The sequence below is a fragment of the Eptatretus burgeri genome, chromosome 18 (genome assembly GCF_056783735.1).
Source record: "Eptatretus burgeri isolate ZD-2024b chromosome 18, Ebu_testis_v1, whole genome shotgun sequence".
Classification (NCBI taxonomy): domain Eukaryota; kingdom Metazoa; phylum Chordata; class Myxini; order Myxiniformes; family Myxinidae; genus Eptatretus; species Eptatretus burgeri.
Genome location: NC_140978.1, coordinates 32,477,485 through 32,497,380, shown reverse-complemented (window position 1 = coordinate 32,497,380; position 19,896 = coordinate 32,477,485). Strand labels below are relative to the sequence as shown.

Here is a 19,896-nt window from a genome sequence, read left to right as displayed (position 1 = left end):
CATTCAACTTCTTATTTGCCTCTTCCCCCACCCCCTCCCAACCCCCAAATCACTCCCTCTGTTCCACCTTTGCAGCAGAGGAAATTTTGCTGTGCCTGCATCACTTATTGGCCGAGTTGGCTGTACGCATTGTACGATGCCGTAAGTGCAACTATTTCTGTTTGACATCTTTGATTGTAGACAATATCATTTGCAGATATAGTGGAGGGGCCAAGAGCCAAAAATTTAGCTTGACCCCTCCAGACTTTAGAACAAGGCAAATTAGGTATCGTTGGATTCGTTAGGATGTCTACTTTGTGAAAAACGATGTTTTATAGTCAGATTCTAATTAAAACATGGCCATTTAACCCATAAGATGCATAAAAATTGAGAATTTTGAAATATCTTAATAATTGCTATTTTGGCACTTACAAAGATTGAAAACTTGGTAACATCCCATTAATTCCTTTCTGCCAAGTACATTCTCACAATATTTGGGGTTGAAATCCACTTTAATGGTGTTTTGGACCCCCAAATACCCCAAAATTAGGGGTTTTACCAATTTTTTTTTTTGCCATTTTTGAGTCCAAAGATTTGATGCAGTACCCCTCCCCCACATTAGAACAAAACAAATCTAGTCTCATTTGATTTGTATGGATGTCAACTCTATGAATATTGATGTTTGATTTGCATATTTTAATACTAACATGGTTAATTAACCCCCTGTTTGCAAAAAATAAAAATCCATAATTTTTGGATTTCTCCTTAATTTCTCATTGTAACTGCACACTTACGTAGCTTTAAAGGGTACAACTTGATAGATGTACTGCTGCCGTAATAATTACTCGTAGCGTCTTTTGGATCAATAACGAACACAGACTCGTACTTTGTCTTCAGTTATACAAAGAAACCCTTGCGCAAAACGTTACATTCATTGTTACTTTATCACTTTCTAATTGTGTATGTGTGTGTGTGACCTCAAACGTTTTCCTTGCAGGTTCAAGAAAGTATGGAACCACCAGAAGAACCCCCTCAGAAGAGGAGAAGAACGAGTCTTTTCGAATGCTGCGTATTTTGTGAGACTTCATTATCCAAAATCCAAGCTGATAACCCAGTTGTCCAGAATCCTACAGTCGAAGGATTGAAATCCATTCTGAAAGCTGCCGAACTTCGTAAAGATGGTGTCTATGATCGGCTGTTTCCAGTGAAAAACAACATCCTAAAAGGAGAGACTTATAAAATTCCACCAAAAGTGCAGAGCAAATTATACGAACAAGAGAAATATCCAGATAGCCGAAAGAAACACTGGTTCATGTGCTGACGGTGTCACTGACGATGGCGCAACAGGTAGTGGCCCTACGGTCGGACCGTCTCGTCTCCGGCGATATGACGCGTCGCAATTTGACATTCGATCAGGCTGTTTCATATGTGGGAAATCGCATAGCTGGAAGGAGAAACTGTCGAACATCTCAACTGGGACGGGGAACACCACACGGCAAAGAGTGCTTAATGCAGCCATTCAGAGAAGCGACGATGAGATTCAAATGCGAATGCTGTCAAACACTGACTTGTTTGCAATTGATGCAAAATATCATCGCTCTTGCTATTCGCATTACATCTCGCTTAACCATTAAAGCTGCCAGTGCTCGGGCTAAGGTTGATAAATCTGACAATGCGTGTGCCTTCAAAAGTTTGTGTAAGGAGATTGAAGAGACTGTCCTGTCCAAAACCATCTCTATCACAACCGTGTCTGTCCTGAATGAATGATTGGTCGCTATATCAGCAGAGGTCAACTCTCAAACCAATGAGTCTTGTACTACATGGAGATTGAAGGAGAAATTACAGAAGCATTTCGGAGACAGGATTTCATTCATTGTCCAGCCTGGGAAGTCTGATCTTGTATGCTCAGGGGATATCACAGTTGCCGAGGCCTTGAAACACGTTGTGAGGCTACAACTGCATGTAAATGAAATTGGTGAATGTGAACTCGAATCCTCTGATGATGTCGATTCAGAAGAGGACACTGTTGTCTTGCATTAGGCAGCTGGTATCATCAGGAAATGTATCGGTGACATTACATTTCAATCTGATCGTTATGATTCTAGTGGAAATATGGAGACAAAAAAGTGCAAGGACTTTGTTCCAAATCGTTTGTATGATTTCATTGCATTGTGTACTTCAAAGAAAGACTGACAGTGCTACAAGCTATGAATCTGAGACTGACATGGGAAACATTGAAATGAGAGTTCTTGCAATATGTCACAACATGATTTCTCTAGTTTGTAAAATCCATACCCCAATAACATTTGGTTTAGGTGTCAAGCTGCACCACGACCATGGTAGTCGAGAACTGATAGATGACCTGTCCTCTCTTGGACACAGCATATCTTATGATTAAGTGTGTAGATTCCTCACTGCCATTGCTTTGGACCAGCTGTCAACCAAGTCTGACGTTCATATACCACGTGACATTTCTGTCTATGATCCTGAGAATGTTATTAAGGACACTGTCGATGCCGCAATTGACAATTTCGATCAAAATGAACAGACAATAGATGGAAAGAACACTACACATTCAATGGCTGTGGTGTTGTATCAAAGGTCCCCTTGGCCAGAAGAAACACCTTGCATTCCAAGATGAAACCTAAAAACCCTAGATGCACAGAGCTGTGATGAGGATGAAATCAAACACCACAACAAACCCCATACTAAACCAGAACCATGTGTGAAATGGGAAGTCAAATAACTGGATAAGTCTGTTTGCGATGTGGTACGAAAAGACGTGATTTGGGAAATGGCCCGTGCAAGTGCCCCTGAAACCTCACATGTTCCGGCTTGGGGTGGATTCAATTCTCTAGTTAGCGAGAGAGAAATTCCACTGTCTCGAATATGGTATCTCTCATTCATTAATGCGCCACCCTCTGACTTCTCTACGATCTACATGACTTTGCTCAAATTGGTTGAAATTGCAACTGCATTGGGACAAGAACATGTTCTGGTCATTGCTGACCTGGCAATATATAGCAAGGCTGAACAGATTCTCTGGACTGAGTCAGATCCCTTGGCTGGTCGAGTGACGATGAGGCTTGGTGGGATGCATCTCACTATAGCTTTCATAGCGAGTATAGGGAAGCTGTTTAGCGATGGTGGTCTCCACAACATGCTGACAGTACCTGAAGTGTATGCTGATGCGTCCGTGAGTTTGATGTTGCAAGGGAAGCAGTATGACAGAGGTCTAAGAGGAATCAGACTGGTACACGAAGCACTGTTTCACTTGTTTCTATCAGCTGCCGAAACCTTTGCAATGAAAAACAAGTTGCCCTGGTTGGATGATGAGACCACACACTTCATTGCAGATCTAGAGAATAACTTCAAAATGCAATCCCCAGAAGCCTGCACTGCTGTGTGTCAGGAGATTGAAATGCGCTTGTCATCCTTTCTTCTCAGTACAATGAAGAAGTTCAAAGACACAGGAAGAGAACAATCAGCAACATTCCGTAACTGGATTAGCTTTCTGGATGCTGGTGCCACCCTCTTGAAGTTACTTCGGGCAGACCGTGAGGCTGATTTTGCAATGCACCTTACCGCCGTCCTTGAAGTCATACCGTACTTCTTCCTGGCAGGCCGCATCAACTATACACGATACACCCCAGTCTATGTTGCGGAAATGCCTCACTCGGAGGTGTCAGCTCCACGAATGTTTCAGCACATGTCAGAAGGTGGTTTCGTTGTGAAACGCTCAGAAAGGACTTTCAACTGCGTTCCTACGGATGAAGCTCTCGAACAGAGTATCACTCGTGAGGCTAAAAGCCAAGGTGGTGTCATCGGTTACACAATGAGGAAAGGAGCCTTAGTTCGCTGGCTGCTGACCCGCCACATAACCGGGGAATACGTGGAACGATTCAAAGAAATGTGTATACCTACCAAGTCTAAGAATACACATGAAGAACTTGGACGTGCTCGAGTGACCAAGGACAGAATGATGTTAAAGTCATCAAGGAATACATCAAGGAACAATGCCAAGATCCATTTGACCTAGAAAGTGTGGCAACCTCCCTAGTTAATATAACTAAAGGTCAGGTGGCATCAGAAGAAGTCGATGAATGGAGTGCCACAAAAGGGTCGGGAAATGTTCAATCAGTTCAGGAAAGAAATGCTTGGGGATGAAAAGAAGAGGAATTTCTGGGATCCAATCCCCAAGACAGTAGTCAAAACGTTTTCTGCTATGAGGAAGTGTCTTCCTAGTGATGAGGATAGGAAGATAATGATCTATACGGAGGTACTCTTCAGAAGACTGCTTGCAGTGTCAAAGAACCGTGACGTGGATATGCGCAAGGTCCTCTCCTACGAACTAGCAGCTGTTCCGCCTTTCAATGTTCCACGACGATGGTTCGATGAGGAAAACCAACAAAGCAGATCTTGCCAAAAAGCTGGAAGCAAATATGGATGAAATTCTTGTCCTTCCTAGTCAGAATTCCCCGACGTCATCGCAGTCTGCTGCATACCTCATTGATGGCATGGCAATGTGTCAGGCCCTGAACGAGAATCATTTGAAGACTTTCAATGAACCTCGAAAGGTGGTTCTGAACCGAACTGTGCATCTTCTGAAGAATAGTGACATGGATCCTTCCATTGACGTTGTGACGTTGGTCTTTGACCGGTACGACAGAGAACATTCAAATAATTCGACTGAACGACACAGACGAGGAATGATGGATTCCGGATTCAACTACCAGATACACAGGAACAGGGACGTCCCGAACTACAGGAACTTCCTCAAAACCAGTACCAACAAGGCTAGTCTCGCTTCATTCATCTGTCAGTACATCTGCGACAATGGACAAGATCTCCTGCCTGCAGATAAATCGGTAGTACTGGCAGGTGGATTTGAAGATGGAGAAGTGGTCAAAGTTCTGAATGAAGTGGGTGCGTCCAGTCTTGAGGGGTTGTACAGCACACAAGAGGAGGCGGACACTCGTCTGGTATTGCATGCAATCATGTTATCGAGAGACCATCCAAGGATAATCATTCGGTGTGACGACACGGATGTCCTGGTCTTGTTGGTGTATTACTGGAGTAGGAGAGCACTGGCCGAAGAAGTATATGTGCATGCTGGGCACTCAGGGAAATTCGTCTCAAAGGAACGATTCATACCTGTTCACCATATCAGTACCAAACTCGGCAAAGCAGCATGCAAGTCCTTACCAGCAGTGCATGCTCTGTCAGGATGTGACATGACAAGTGCTCTATACAGACTTGGAAAGCTAACGGCAAATTCAGCTCTCACCAAAAATTCAGATGCCTTACAGGGCCTGGAAGCATACCAGGATGTGCCTACTTTCTTAGATACCGCAAGGCGATTTATCCTTCTCATGCATGGTAAAAAAACTAAAAATCTCAGTTCACTGAATGAGCTTCGTTTCGTACTCACCATCACCACTGATAAGCCCGCATCGATACTGCCACCAACAGATGATGCCTTCGAACAACATGTATTGCGGGCCCAATACCAAGTAGCAGTGTGGTGTCAGAGTCACGTCGCAAAACCTGAGAGCAGAAACCCAGTTGGCCATGGTTGGCATGTGAATGCAAAGGATGAACTGCGTCCAACAATGTACCAGAATGAATCGGCACCAGCAGAGGTTAGAGACCTAACTCATTTGTACTGCACTGACAAAGGTTGTCGCGGACAGAAATGCCAGTGTGTCATTGCTGGACTTGAGTGCATTGACATTTGTTCCTGTGGTGGAGAATGTGAGAATCGGCCGGAGATAAGTGAGGTGGCAAATGGAGATGAAGTCGGAGATGATACGGACATGATGGTGTAAATAGTGTGTTAAAACTTCCCAATTGTGGGCTATTTTGGGCCAGCTGAAGTGGGTTAACCCCTAATTCATCAACCCCAAATATTGTGAGAGTGTACTTGGCAGAAAGGAATTAATGTGATGTTACCAAGTTTTCAATCTTTGTAAGTGCCAAAATAACAATTATTAAGACATTCCATAATGCTCAATTTTTTATGGGTTAAATGGCCATGTTTTAATTAGAATCTGACTGTAAAACATAGTTTTTCATAAAGTAGACATCCTAAAGAATCCAACGATACCTAATCTGCCTTGTTCTAAAGCGTGGAGGGGTAACTCCTTAAATAAGGCCCTTTTTTTGGCCTCGACCGCTCCACTAAGTGATGCCTTCAGTGGTGAAAGAGAATTGAAAATAAGAAGTTAAGGGTGGCAGCAGTAATAGAGGAGGTTGTTTGTTTCTGATTCAGTGTTTATTTTCTGATGGATTTTGAGATATGGCTGGCTGGTATTATACCTGGTGTTGGCTTAATGGTTAGGGTGGTGGGCTTGGGATTCAAGGGTCCCGAGTTCAAATCCACTCGTTGAATTAACACCAGGTGGGGTTGACTCAGCCTGTCATCCTTCCGAGTTCGGCAAAATGAGTACCAACTTGCTGGGATGATTTAGCCATTTGAGTATCCTGCGTCGGAGTGGTGACCCATCCAAGATTGTGCCCAATAGCCCAGGAGACTACTTCGGCAGCACCAACGCTCTGTACAGGGTATGGTCCCAATTGATGAGTATGATGGCTGGAATTGCATCTTCAGTAAGCATGTTGTGTACTTCTTGTTTTCAGGTTCAGCAAGAGGCTCTGAAAGGAATCCAGAGTTCAGAGGTTAGGTAGATTAAGCATTGACTGAGAGGGGCAGGACTTTTACTTTGTATAATTATAAAGTTGGTAATTATGAGGGAATTTATATAAATAATTAAGCCAATGAAGGTTTTAGAAAGAATAGAAGCAGAAATTTTTTTTGTTTCTATTTTATTTTATCTTTTTTAAACCAGATTGACAATGACAGAATCACAGTGACAGATCTAGTTGGAGCGAGAAGAAGAAGAAGAGGGTTATCAGAGTTTTAAGCAAGGTAGACTTTTTTTTACATGCATAGTTCTGTTGTTAACCATGGAATGGTCTCTCAGGGAAGGTGCTAGTAGCAGGAACAGTTAATATATAGGTTTATTGGATTTAAATTAGTACTTGGAAGCAATGCAGGCATCGAGGGGTACAGTGATATCAGCAGGATGGTCGGTAGCATGGATGGATGGATGGATAGATAGATGGATGGTTTATTTAAAATTTCACTTGGTGGCCATGAAGCTAAATTGCGTGCCATTACAGAACAACAGAAAGGAGAAAGAAAACTAAACGCAAAGCAATAAAAAGAAATTATAGAAATTAACACAAAGCAGTAAATAAACTAGAATGGCACTCGTGCACACCTCTACCAGGCTGAACGGTTTACAGTTTACGTTTTGTTTCCCACTGATGGGCTCAATCTGCATCCGAACTTTGCCCAAAATCGAATTAGCTTGTTAGGGTAACTCATCCACCAAGTTTTATCATCCGTTGACAACGCTTTGATGCATCGTGCTATATATCGTTTTTGTCCTGAAATATCAATGGTGAGGAATCATTTGAAGAATAAAAAAAGTTCTCGTATTCGGATCTGGATCTTCACCGAAAGTGAACCAATTCATCCTCGTCAAACGCTCAACCTGTCCACCAAGGTTTGTCTGAATCCGTTCATAACTTTTTGAGATGTGGTGCCCAATCATTTCTGGCCCCATCTCTCAATGGTGAAGAATCACTTAAAAAAAAATATCGGTTCCAGTTCTTCACTGAAATCTAACCAATTTGTCCTCGTCACACACCAAAATTGTCCACCAAGTTTCCTCCTAATCCGTCTGTAACGTTTTGAGATATCCTGCTCACAAACCAGCAAACGGGTGAAAACATGACATGTCTACCTTAGGTGGTGGAGGTGTGGAGGTAAATAGGCCTGGCTAGTGTAATCTGGGTTTGATTAATTATCACTGTCAGGCTTGACGTACAAATACCCTCTGTTTTTGATCCAGCAAGGGGTGTTCCACCTTGCAGTCCACTTGTTGGGAAGAGGACCAGCCGTTGTGTCCGCACTTACGTAACGGATGTTAAAGAATGCATGATATATTTTGAAAAGAGCAGGTAACTGTGTGCCATTACTTTCTCCAAATTTCCTGTAGCAGTATAATTGGCACTCTACCTGGTCGCAATGCTTGGGTGTGGGTAAGGCTCAAGAATGTTTGGCCAAAATGACCTTCACCTGTGACTTAATTAACTTTCGATACCAGTCGTTGTTCGCGGTAATGACTCGAGTCTCTGCACAGGCATGTACGGCCAGGCCTGGGTGACTCTTGGAGGTCAATTAGTTTAATGATCGTGATAATCAGCCAGAGCAATTACAGCAAAACGTGTTAGGAAATCTTAACATTGTCGGGACCATCTTTGAATGCGGCCTGTTTGTAACAACTGTGTATGTAGAGGGCCACCACTCAAATGGGCAGTGAGCATTGGTTGTATTAATTTTTATTAAAGTTTGGTTGATGGACATTGCTGAGCAGTAATGTTTCCTTCCGTCTTGACGGTTCATTTAATAAAATGAATCCAAAAAAACTGGTTTATGGGATACTTTTTAAAAGGCTAAAGGACACCATGGAAGCAAGGAGGTTAAAACTGGCAAAAAGTATAAAGAAGCAAAGGCAAAACTAAGATTAGAAAGAGGAAGTTAGAAAATATGTTGAGATATGGAAGTAATATACCATTCTTCTTTTGGGGATTGATCTGATGGCCATCACGATACACAGTGAGGTTGGCTAATTCATGCAGTGTGAGGTGTAAAGAGCATGCAGAAGAATATTTTGAAATAAAGGGGTCATCCATCCATCCATCCATCCATCGGGACCATACTCTGTGCAGAGCATTGGTGCTGCCTAAGCAGTCTCCTTGGCTATTGCACACAATCCTGGACAGGTCGCCACTCCGACACAGGATACCAGCATGCTGGCACTCATTTTGCCAACCTCAGAAGGATGACAGGCTGAGTCAACCCCACCTGGTATTAATTCAACAGTGGAGTGGGATTTGTACTCAGGATCCGAGGATCTCAAGCCCACCACCTTAACCATTAAGCACACACCAGGCATGTAGTGGTGATGAGACGAAAGTCTCAGGGCACATAGTGCAGCGGATTGACGACAACTGCATTGATAACACGTGATGCAAATTCTTGTCTTTGAGCATTTTAAAAAATTATTATTATTGTTGTTTTTTTTTACTCCTCTGGTGCAGGACACCCTGATGGGCAAGATAACGAGACACTTGCGTCAGTGGGACCAAAAGCTCCATGACGATTTTCTCCCACACAACCCTATTGGTGAGCAGCGCACCGGAAGGTAGCTTCGGCTTCCACCAACTTGTGGAAACAAAGGCAGCCCGCACGTGGCCTGGCAGTTTAAAAAACAGGGTTTCTTCGTACAATGAGACGCAAGCTTGAATTGTACATTTTACTTTAATTCAGATTATTATGCCATGATGGCATTAAATTACTTCATGGCATACACTGTACCCTGCAGGACATTAGAAGGAAGTGGCTTGTGTTTAAAAAAAGAAGATTATCTACAGGTTGTGGAAGACATGGGTGATATATTGCAGGAATGTCTCCAAGTTTGCAGTTTATGATGTAGCAGGATTTCCAGACCATGGTACCTCGTACATATTGTTTGTGTCAGAGTGCCCACGTGATGTTTGCAATGCACCCACGGGTTGTTCTGGTAGGATGGGGAGGATCCCGCTAAGATGTGGGATGTATGATCACATTCTCCATGAGATAGTTCATTGTCAACAATGTTATATGACCATAATGGCCAACCGATACCACGCATCTCAGCTGTTCAAACTTGAAGGTCTCCTAATTATAATTAACCTCCGCCATCGAAGATCGGAGGTTACTATTTTCACCCCTTTCTGTTTGTTTGTTTGTGAACAATATTACGGAAAAACTTCTCGACGGATTTCAACAAAATTTGGTGGGGGGGTTAGGTATGGTCCAAGGATCATCGATTAGATTTTGGACTTGGTCCCCCCCCCAAAAAAAAATTGTTAGAGAAAAATTTTTTTTTTTGCATTTCTACATGTTTTAAGTGATTTCCAACCCCCCCTCCCCCCAAAAAAATTAAGAGAAAAATTTTTTTTTTTGCATTTCTACATGTTTTAAGTGATTTCCAACCCCCCCAAAAAATTGTTAGAGAAAAAAAAATTTTTTTTTTTGCATTTCTACATGTTTTAAGTGATTTTCAACCCCCACTCCCCCCCAAAAAAAAATTGTTCGAAAAAAATTTTTTTTTTCAACTTTTTTTTCAACAAAATTTCGATTTCTTTTTCTTGCATTTCTATATGTTTTAAGTGATTTCCAACCCCCCCTCCCCCTCCCCCCCAAAACAAATGTTGGAGAACAAACTGTCAGCACTGTTGACATATTTAATGAATAAGATATAAGGTTCACTTGAGTGACCCAGCCGTATTGGCGGCGGAGGTTTTGCACTCTCCCGAGTGCTCCCCCTCTAGTTCCTAAATGCAACAAGGTGAACCGAGCATCAACCTGCATGGCACTCAGTGGAGCGCATACCTCTGCCAAGCTGAACAGTTTGTTTTGTATCCCAATGATAGGCCATAACCAAAATCTAATTGGCTTGTTCTTGTCACCAAACCAATTCATCCACCAAGTTTCGTCCAAATTTGTCCATTAACTGCTTGAGATATCATCCCTCAGTGTTGAAGAATCACTTTTAAAATGATTGTATCTGGATCTGAATCTTCACCAAAATCAAATCAATTGGTCTTTGGCGCACACCCAACCTGTCCAGCAAGTTTCGTCCGCATCCATCCATAATTTTTTGAAATGCCCTGTTCACCGAAAGATGGGTGAAAAACAACCTCTGTCCACCTTTGGTGGTGAAGATGATTACATGCGTTGATAGGGCATTTCCTCCATCATAAGACACTTGGTAGCAGAGTACATCACATGGTATGTCATTGGTGTGTCAATTTGTTGTCGTTTGTTACTTGTGCCTATTGACTTTTCCAAAAACAAAAGACTGCTTTCATGGCCATAAGTCCTCCAGGGAAACGATTTATTTATTTATTTATTTTAAATTGTGTGTATATATATATATATATATATATATATATATATATATATATATATATATATATATATATATATATATATATATATATAGATATACATATATACACATACACACACACACATTTCCCCCCTTTTCTTTTCAGTGAGCTCTGTATACTTCTGAATAAACCTTTGTTATGCAGCATAAAAAAAACTCCCTCTTAGCCATCTGTTAGAAAAGTCGATATCTCGTCCATGTGATCACATTCGCTTGAACCATATGAACATAATTACACTGACTTGCTTGAATGCAAGCCACATCTTGAGTAAAGGAGGGAATATCATTCTTCTGCAGATTAAAATGTAATATAAGATCAAATGTACAAGTAGATATTTTATGATTGTATAAAATCCCTTCTGTGACGTGATCTCTTTTGAGTTGAGTTCAAGGTCATTCCATAGTTTATTGGGATTTGACGATAAATGTCCTCGTTACGCCAGCAGTGTGTGCTGTTTGAGGAAGTGGACTTTCATCTGGAGGCAATTTGGGCTAATTGTTCCAACGATAAAGATGCATGGTGACCTTCGCAAGAGTAAGCTTCGGTTGCGTAATGGTTGGAGCGTCTACTCTGAATCTGGGAGGGTGGCAGTTTGAACCCCGACCGAGTCGTACGAAGGAATGGTGTGTGCTACTTCCTTGCTCGTCGCTCAGTATTTAAAAGTATAGAGCATGGCCAAACAACCTTAGGTTGGTTATAATAGCGCAGGCTTTGATGGGCCAAATGGCCTCTTTCCACGCCAATGTTCCTTGTCAGGAAATTTGTGTTATTGTGCTTTTGCCTCAAGAATCCTACGAGTGAAAGCAGAATTCTTATATCGAGTATACGATGCAAGTACACTTTTGTAGCGAACAACCGTGGACTGTACAAATGATGTAACACTGTTCGTGTCTCCTCTGCAGATTTCTCTTACTGGGTTGCCTCGTGTCTACCCATCGATGATAGACTAAGACTGCAGCTGCTTCGCGTTGCGAGTGCTGTAAAACGATTACGATGTGAACTTGACATCCTCGAGAAGGTGAATGAGGATGGTTATTATTGTTGGTCCTTTTGGTTATTATTGTTGTTTCAAAGATGAACGGTGTCACCTTTGAGGATTTTATATGAGAACCCTAACCCTAACCGGTTTGACATTCAAACCCAGGCTTGAGAGCTGAGGTGAGTACGCATACCTCAAAGCTAACCTTTAATTTATCAATTCGCAGGTGAATCTATATTAATATTTCGGCATGCCCCTTTTTTTGTTCCACCATCAGATTTTTGTTACTGCATGAAATGAAACAAGCTTTGACATATATAGTAGTGATATTATTGTCTTCCTTAAGAGGCCCCTCAAAATTCGTTTTGATGATTATGGTAGTTAAACAGTTCAAAAACTCCATTTGCAAAATGGGAGGAATTATTGCACAAAAAATAAATAAAAATGTTTCCCATTTTTTATAGGACCACTTAGATGAGTTCGGCTCAGAATCACGCTCCATTTGGGGCGAAAACAGTTGAGTTCATCCCTGACGAATTTCCACTTTCCATGTGCCGTAGTTTCTTCACAAAACCATGACTTTCTGACTAAGTACAAAGTATTTCTTTGCTTTTTTTATACATGGTCGCCGTTTTGAAATTTTTATCGACCGATACCCGCTGCCCAGCCGGACCAACTGCCAACAAAGTATCGCCCGGTCAGTTACGGTTAAACCCAAAATCATGATCATCGTTTTAGTGTGGAGGTGACCACTGACAGTGAACTTGGGTCTTTTCCGGGTGGGTGCGGGATTGAGCACGTACACATAGAAATCTGGCAACCCAACTTGAATTGAACAACAATGGCCGCTTGATCCTTGAAATTTGAACCGACAGAAATAGCCTTCGAGCCTTCAGTGCTTCAGTGAGCCTTGAGTCTACCGCGCCGTAAAAGTACTTCTTCAACCGTCTCACAAGAAAGAATTCGATCGTGATGGCAGATGACAATAATAACCACGAATATGAAGACTCCTCGAGTCACTCCTCTGATGAAAATTCTGTTGCAAGCATCCCCCCCAAGTCCAAGCCCAAGCCTTGATCGTAACAGTGATTTTTAACATCCTCATAAATCAATGGATAAAAATGATATAATATATTGTTTAAAATACATTCATGCTATCTGTCTTTTACCATATGTTGGCAGTGAAACCGTCGAAGACGGGCACCTTTACTAGTATTTCATAAAACAAAAGTAAATTAAATAAGCAATTGTTTATTTATTTATTATATGATGTCCACTGCTTTCAAAGCAATTATTATTATTATTATTTTTTGAAATTATTTAAAAACTAATCTGTTAGTTTCACAATACCTGCCTTCAGAGATCACAAATGATACTTCAACTCCCATCAGCTTCTCACCGTCCACAAATCCCAAGTCAAATGGGGGATGGAACACTGTGGCCGTGTAGGGGGTGGTGCTCGTCCGTCAGTCATCGGTATTGTGGATAGTGTCCAAGACAAGGCTGCACGACTGATTAACGGTCCAACTTTGGCTCACCATTGAGCAGTATCTTCCCTGTGTCTCTTCTACTGCTATTACCACGGTCGTTGCTCTGTCAAACTCTGTTTCTCTCCCTCATCCTCTTCATTCTGTTCGTAACACCCATTTATCTTCTACTCATCAGCCTTTCTGCGTTACCCTCCCTTGCCTCCATATCAAATGCCATGCCATCCCTTTCTTTCCCTTCACCATCTTTCTTTTCAACAGCCTCCCCAGCGGTGTTTTCCCAACTGCGATCAACTTGCAACAATTCAAATCACGAATTGATCATCTCAATCTCATCTAATTATCACTATTACCTTTCTTCTTTCTTTGCTTTTTTACTCAGAGGGTTTCTCCTGTTTTTGGGTTTGACACTTCCCCTGCGGTGTTAATTTTAAAAAAAATTCCTTTTGTACGGCCATGGAATCGCCACCCACCCGAAAACCGTGCTTTACTATTCAGTAATTCGGGATCTCATTTTTAGCAGCGTCTCGCGTAGCGAACGCTGCTCATAGAGAGCTCGGCATTGTTCTTCTTCTTCTTCTTCTTCTTCTTCTTCTTCTCATTCTTCTTCTACTTCTTCTTCTTCTCATTCTTCTTCTTCTTCTTGTGAAGACAAAGCCTTATCATCTCGGACTCGGCTCTTGTATATACAAGATCCGGATCTCCTTAAATACTAAGCACATGTACACATCCTCACATTGATGGTGCCTTTTGAGAGCATCTATCATGAACTTTCAAATATATTCGGACATTTGCTTTAAAGTTTTGAAAAGTTCACGTTACTATTTAAAGATTATTCCATTTATCATATTGTAATTTCGTAAATACATTATATATCGTAAATACGTTAGTACATTATGACGGGTCTCGCTATTGGCTTAATCAAGGCATGTGACGAAATATCGGAAGTTGTTGTTTTTTTTTTTTAAGCCGACAAAACCTTTAGGACGCTGCTCTTGCACACATTTGTCCTTGTTCCAAATTGTAAGCAAGTTAACTCTCAGTCGAGACTGATAATAATCCCGATTGCTTGATTACATTGGTGCTGAGACTAATTTTAACATGGCACATTCGTTTACCCAGCCTTGGTTGACATTTGATTGGATGCATTGTTCAAATACTTGAAAGAATGAGTGTTGGAATTTTGATGATGTTTTAATTATGAAAAAAATGTTTTTTTTTGCTAAATTTGACAAATGACAGTTGTAATGATATTGTTGCGAATTCGCGCCCGCCGGCGTGCGAACGGCCACGTAACTCGAATCGCGGCACGTCGCCCACCGGAACAGACAATTCAGTCGTGACCCTCTCGGAACAACGCCGGAGCTAGTCACGGGTGTGGGTTTAACCTCACCACGATCGTGCCAATTGCCCACCCACGCAGGATAGGGTTGCTCGCCAAATTCCATCTACCTAAGTACCTGCGCGAACGGTCGACCGGGCGATCGTACCACGCCACAGGGCGACTCCGGACACGAACCGCTTAAACGGTCCGTTCCGTGCTACAGTGATAACCGAGCAGTGTTATCGTCGGCCTTGACGGTTCCGATTAATTACCTGGATGTTGAACCCACTACGAACCCCTTACGTGATGCAAGATGGAGAGTCAAACAAAGGAAAGGACGCAGCGAAATGGGGAACAAGTTCACACAAGCACGTTTATTCACACACACAGACAAGCACGTATCCACAGCAAAAGAAAAATGCACATAAAAAGCAAAGGAAGAGTTAAAACCAAATACGCGTACACACGGCAACACTTAAACAGTTCAACTTGACGGACGGCGCCAACAAACATTTACACAAAAGCAAAGGAAAAAGAAAGGAAGTCGTGACTTCCCTTTCTGTGGCTGGTGAGTCCCTCTCCCATGACCGTCAGCGTGGTCGCGCCTGGCTGTGACCTCTCTCGCGGCCGGCGAACCCTCTCCGGCACTCCCCGTCCGGACGCACAGGTCCACCTCACAACCTGCGCTGCCGTGTCTCCCGTCCGTGCCTTCGTGACAGGGCCGCTCGCCAAGCCGTGGGTGCAGGACCTCTTCCCTCGACAAGACAAGCAGACCGGAAGCTTCGAAAACCAGACTCTCGAACCAACCGAAGACCAACCCTCGACCAACCGAAGACCAACTCTCGACCAACTAACTCAAGGTCCGTCCTGTCTGCCTTTTGTAGCGCGGGGCTCCGCCCTTCCCTCCGCCCCGTTTTCGGCTCCACCTTCCTTCGAGAAGGTTCCCGAAAAGGGGCGTGCGGGGGCCGGGGGAGTCAGTTTTTGGCTCTGGGCCAGAGAATTATTCCCCCAAAAAGAGGCTCCCACTTTTTCTCACCTTTGACCCCCCGGCTGGCATCGCACCTCTCCCAAACCGAGTGCTGAGAACTCAAACGGGAGAAACATGTGGGAAAAGCCCACCGAGCACCGTTGTAGGTTTTTGTTTGTTCCTCCGCGGAGATCGTAACCGCATGGGGCCTGTTGAATGGCGAGTGGTGAAGATGTGGTAGCGTAGATGGTGGAGGTGGTGTGGTTGTAGTGTGGTTGGCGCTGTGGTGGGGATGGCGTGGTTGTTGAGATTCTGTTTGTTTGAAATAAAAGATAGAGAAAGAAAAACGACTAACTCAAAGCGTAGCAGCCCGGATGGATCACATAAATTCCCTCTATACAACGGGTTTGGGCTAACTACACATGTACCTATGGAGATATCTCACTTCAGGACCCTTTATGGTGTAATGTGAATTTCCACAGCCGTAACAATATGTATTTACCCGTTTGCCAAAAAGAATCTTAATTTTGTTTTTGTTTTTTTGTTCAAATGTCCAAGCTCGTGGAAGAGCTAGAACACAGAACAGAATAGAACAGAACACATTAGAAACCAGGGAAACGTGGCAACAGCAGTGCAGGACATGTGGAGGAACAATGATAGAGGGAGGAGGATATGGGGGTGGGGGTGGGGCTGTTAAAGCTGGATCGAAGCTCAAATTACAAGAATGGGGGAGAAAGAACAAGAAGGGGACAAAATAGGAATGGAAAACTAAAAATGGAAATGTGGGTGGAGGGAGAGAACACATTTACCTTGAAAGGGTTGCATTGAGGAGGGTTAATGAGGATAGGGGTGTGTGTGCGTGTGTGTGTGCGTGCGTGCGTGCGTGCGTGCGCGCGCGCGCGCTTAGGGGTCGAAATTGGTTCCGCAGGTTGGAGAAAAGAGCATCAAAGCAGTGGAGGTGAACTGTGAGCCTGTTTTTTGGTATTGTTACTATAAGTAGATTAATTGAAGGATGTGTGCCCCCTCGAGAAACGTTGGGGTTGGGTTGCCGGGGGGGGGCTGGAAAATCACAGAAAGAGCAGAGGGTGCAAGACCAAAAATAAGGCACAAGAAGACAGGCCACCAACTTGCCATGTGAAGGTAATGGGCCTAGAGATGGCAATGTTCTTGAGAATATTGGTCTCCACAGCATCAAGATGAAAGGCGTGAGGTCGAGTCTGCCAGCCTAAAGGGGAGAGCAGTACTTCATCGAACTGCAAAGTAAATATTTGTGGGATGTTGCATGTTTGGATTTGCGAAAGAAAACCTTGGCACAATGGAGGATGCCCAGTCAGTCAGTGAGATTGTGAACTTCTTCAAGAGATTAAAGGAAGTAGATTGGAAGGTTTGCCAGAGGGTCCTTTGGGAGAGACAGAGTGAGGATATGAGATTTTCCTTGGTTGAAATGTTTCCCAAGTGTTGTCAGTTCCTAATTATAAAGGTGTTGATGTTTATAACAGCTGTGACATGATTGTGTGTGTGCAGTGCACATCACTTTGCTGCAACAACTGCAGGTCTGAAATCACAACACAGAGTGACATTTTCAGGTGTGAGTGCAAAATATTTTGATTTTATTTGTTTTTATGAGTTTCTTCTATCTTTATGAACATAGATAAAAAGCATAATAATTTGTGGATTCAGTGGAGTTCACATTGCATGGGATTACATTTTCACATAATTTGTCAGACATTGCTATTTTTAAAATGTATTTTCTGTTTAACCAGTCACCGAGAAATGCAGACTTCAATTGAGAGACTTTGGTAGAGAATTTTGATTGCTTCCGTGGAATAAGACGACTTTACCGTTGAACGACCTTGGGCTTTTTGTTTTCCAGCCTCTCGAGGTCTGGACCCATGGCGGCCTACGTGAACCCTCATGGATATGTGCACGAGGCCCTCACCGTCCACAAGACCACTAATGTCAATCTTTCTGGCCGCCCGTCCACTCAGTACAGCTGGTTTCCAGGGTAACTTACATGATGTTGTGTTCTATTTTTGGTTAAACAAGTATTTGCCTCAAACGGTTATACAGCAGTACAAACGAAGTCCATCATTCAGGACTGAACACGTAGCCTGATGGCCATTCCACTAAAGATGGACTAAATGTCCTTGAAATTCACGTCATTATTTGACTCCATATACCAGGTGAGTCTGAGTCTGAGAGGTCGGTGGTTCGAATCCCGGCTGTGTCATATCAAAGACTAATTATGATACGTGCTGCTTCCTTGCTTGGCATCGAGTAATTAAAAAAAGGATAGATCACGGACAAACAATGCTTGATGTGCCTTACGGCCTTTTCCTGCATTGAAATTCCTTGCAAGGGAACTCTGTATTGTTACATTATTTGGTTTTTTTATAGGGAGGTGCAGAGGTAGCGTATTTAACTGTGAACCGTCTACTCTGCGGGTTTGATTCCTGACCTGACTATCAGAGTATAGACAGTTGGATTGGTGCTTTGCAGGAACAGCGTAACATCGATGGGTATGCCGCACCTCACAATGTGAAATATGCCATCATGGCGTCTCACCACGCAGTGCTAATGTCTCTTCACCCGTTGAGATCACGATCATTTATCGTGCTTTGATCTCGCTCGTTAATCCATGTGGTTAATCCCCTTCTCATTTGTTGAACCATGTCACCCCCTTCCTCCAGAGTTCCGCATTTGTATTATACATTGGTTACGAGGAACCGACTTGCTTTTGAAGCGAGTTTATTCCATCAGACACAAGTATTTCTCTCTTGTCACAAGTTTGTTGTCGTTGTCTTTTTCTTTTGTTTGCAAGTTGTTCAGCAATCCCTTTCTGCTACGGTTAGATTAAACAGCCAAATTGATGTTGTATAAATAGTTGACTAATCAATTTCCATAAGGTCATCGATCAGGTATTTAGAAAAGGTCACCTGACTTTTGACTTTAGATTATTATACTTAAAGCTTGTAGTGTGATGCCAATGGAAATAGAAACCTTACGATAGCCTCGCAGATCATCTCACATGGTGCTTTGTCACATTGACAGTTGAGGTGCTATTTTTCTTCTTTATTTAGCAGGTAAATTTGATGTTTGTATCTTACAACAGGTATGCCTGGACCATTGCACGGTGCCGTCACTGTGGATACCACGTCGGCTGGAAGTTTTCGGCCACATGCAAGGAGCTTACGCCACTCAAGTTTTGGGGCCTATCCCGCTCTGCACTCCGACCCAGAATGCCAAGTGACGTTGATGAAGAAGGAACGTCCTCATGGCAGCCGTGTTTGTGAACTTTCAAATGGATTTCCATATGTATGTTGCGAACCGTGCGCAATGCTTCCTCTGCTGTGAAAAACAAATATCCTGTTATCTATCGGCTTACTCTTTCTCGGATCTATAACAACTGCTCGGGGTCATCTACCTGCAACGTACGCTCAAGTGGTGGAAAGTTTGCTCCATGCTTCTCCCCCCCCCTCCCTCCATCCTGTTTGATTTCACATTTTCTCCTCTTGTCAACCTTCTTTTTCTCATCTCACTTTCCCACCCCCAACTCAACCATCCATGTACATAACATATAAATGGCCACAAATGATTCTTGTAATGGCAGTCATTGATACCTGGCTTTGTTTAACAAAAGGCGTGTGACCGGAAACGCTTGTAAAGCACAAATCCCCCTCTCAATATAACCTCCGACAGAAAGTTTTCATGGTGCTTTTACCTGTGGAAAATCTTCGGCTGCGTGGGCATAGATCGTAAATCTGTACAGCTGTGTGCATGCTTCGAACAGACCGTAAAGCATGCCTGGAGTGCAAGCATGTTCAGTAAAGGAACGGAAACCATTTGTTTTATTTGTTTGTTTATTTATTTTTATTCCTCCTCACTGAGGTGGGTCGGTGGAAATACGATTCTTTCAGAGGATAACCATAGCAATCTTTATTCGGAACCATTAAGGCACTGTAACTGGGCCTGTAGGGACGATGTATTTACCACTGTATAGACACTGCGCTCACTGGTTGGTGGGCTGAAGGGATGATCTACAGCAATGCACACTGTTTTCTAAGCTGTCTTGCCTGAGGATGAACCCCAATTC

The 19,896-nt window shown here is 42.9% G+C and overlaps 1 protein-coding gene across 1 annotated transcript in view; it reads left to right on the top strand.

Moving 5' to 3' along the window:
* The window catches only part of CRBN (cereblon), a 65,284-nt gene extending 45,637 nt beyond the window's left edge, over window positions 1-19,647 (top strand). Inside the window, exons 6-11 of the mRNA XM_085864231.1 lie at window positions 76-141; window positions 9,151-9,235; window positions 11,949-12,064; window positions 17,328-17,389; window positions 17,677-17,808; window positions 18,916-19,647. Coding sequence (XP_085720357.1) covers window positions 76-141; window positions 9,151-9,235; window positions 11,949-12,064; window positions 17,328-17,389; window positions 17,677-17,808; window positions 18,916-19,096 — 642 coding nt within the window. The 3' untranslated portion in view covers window positions 19,097-19,647. The remainder of the gene's footprint in view (window positions 1-75; window positions 142-9,150; window positions 9,236-11,948; window positions 12,065-17,327; window positions 17,390-17,676; window positions 17,809-18,915) is intronic.
* Window positions 19,648-19,896: the final 249 nt, after the last annotated feature.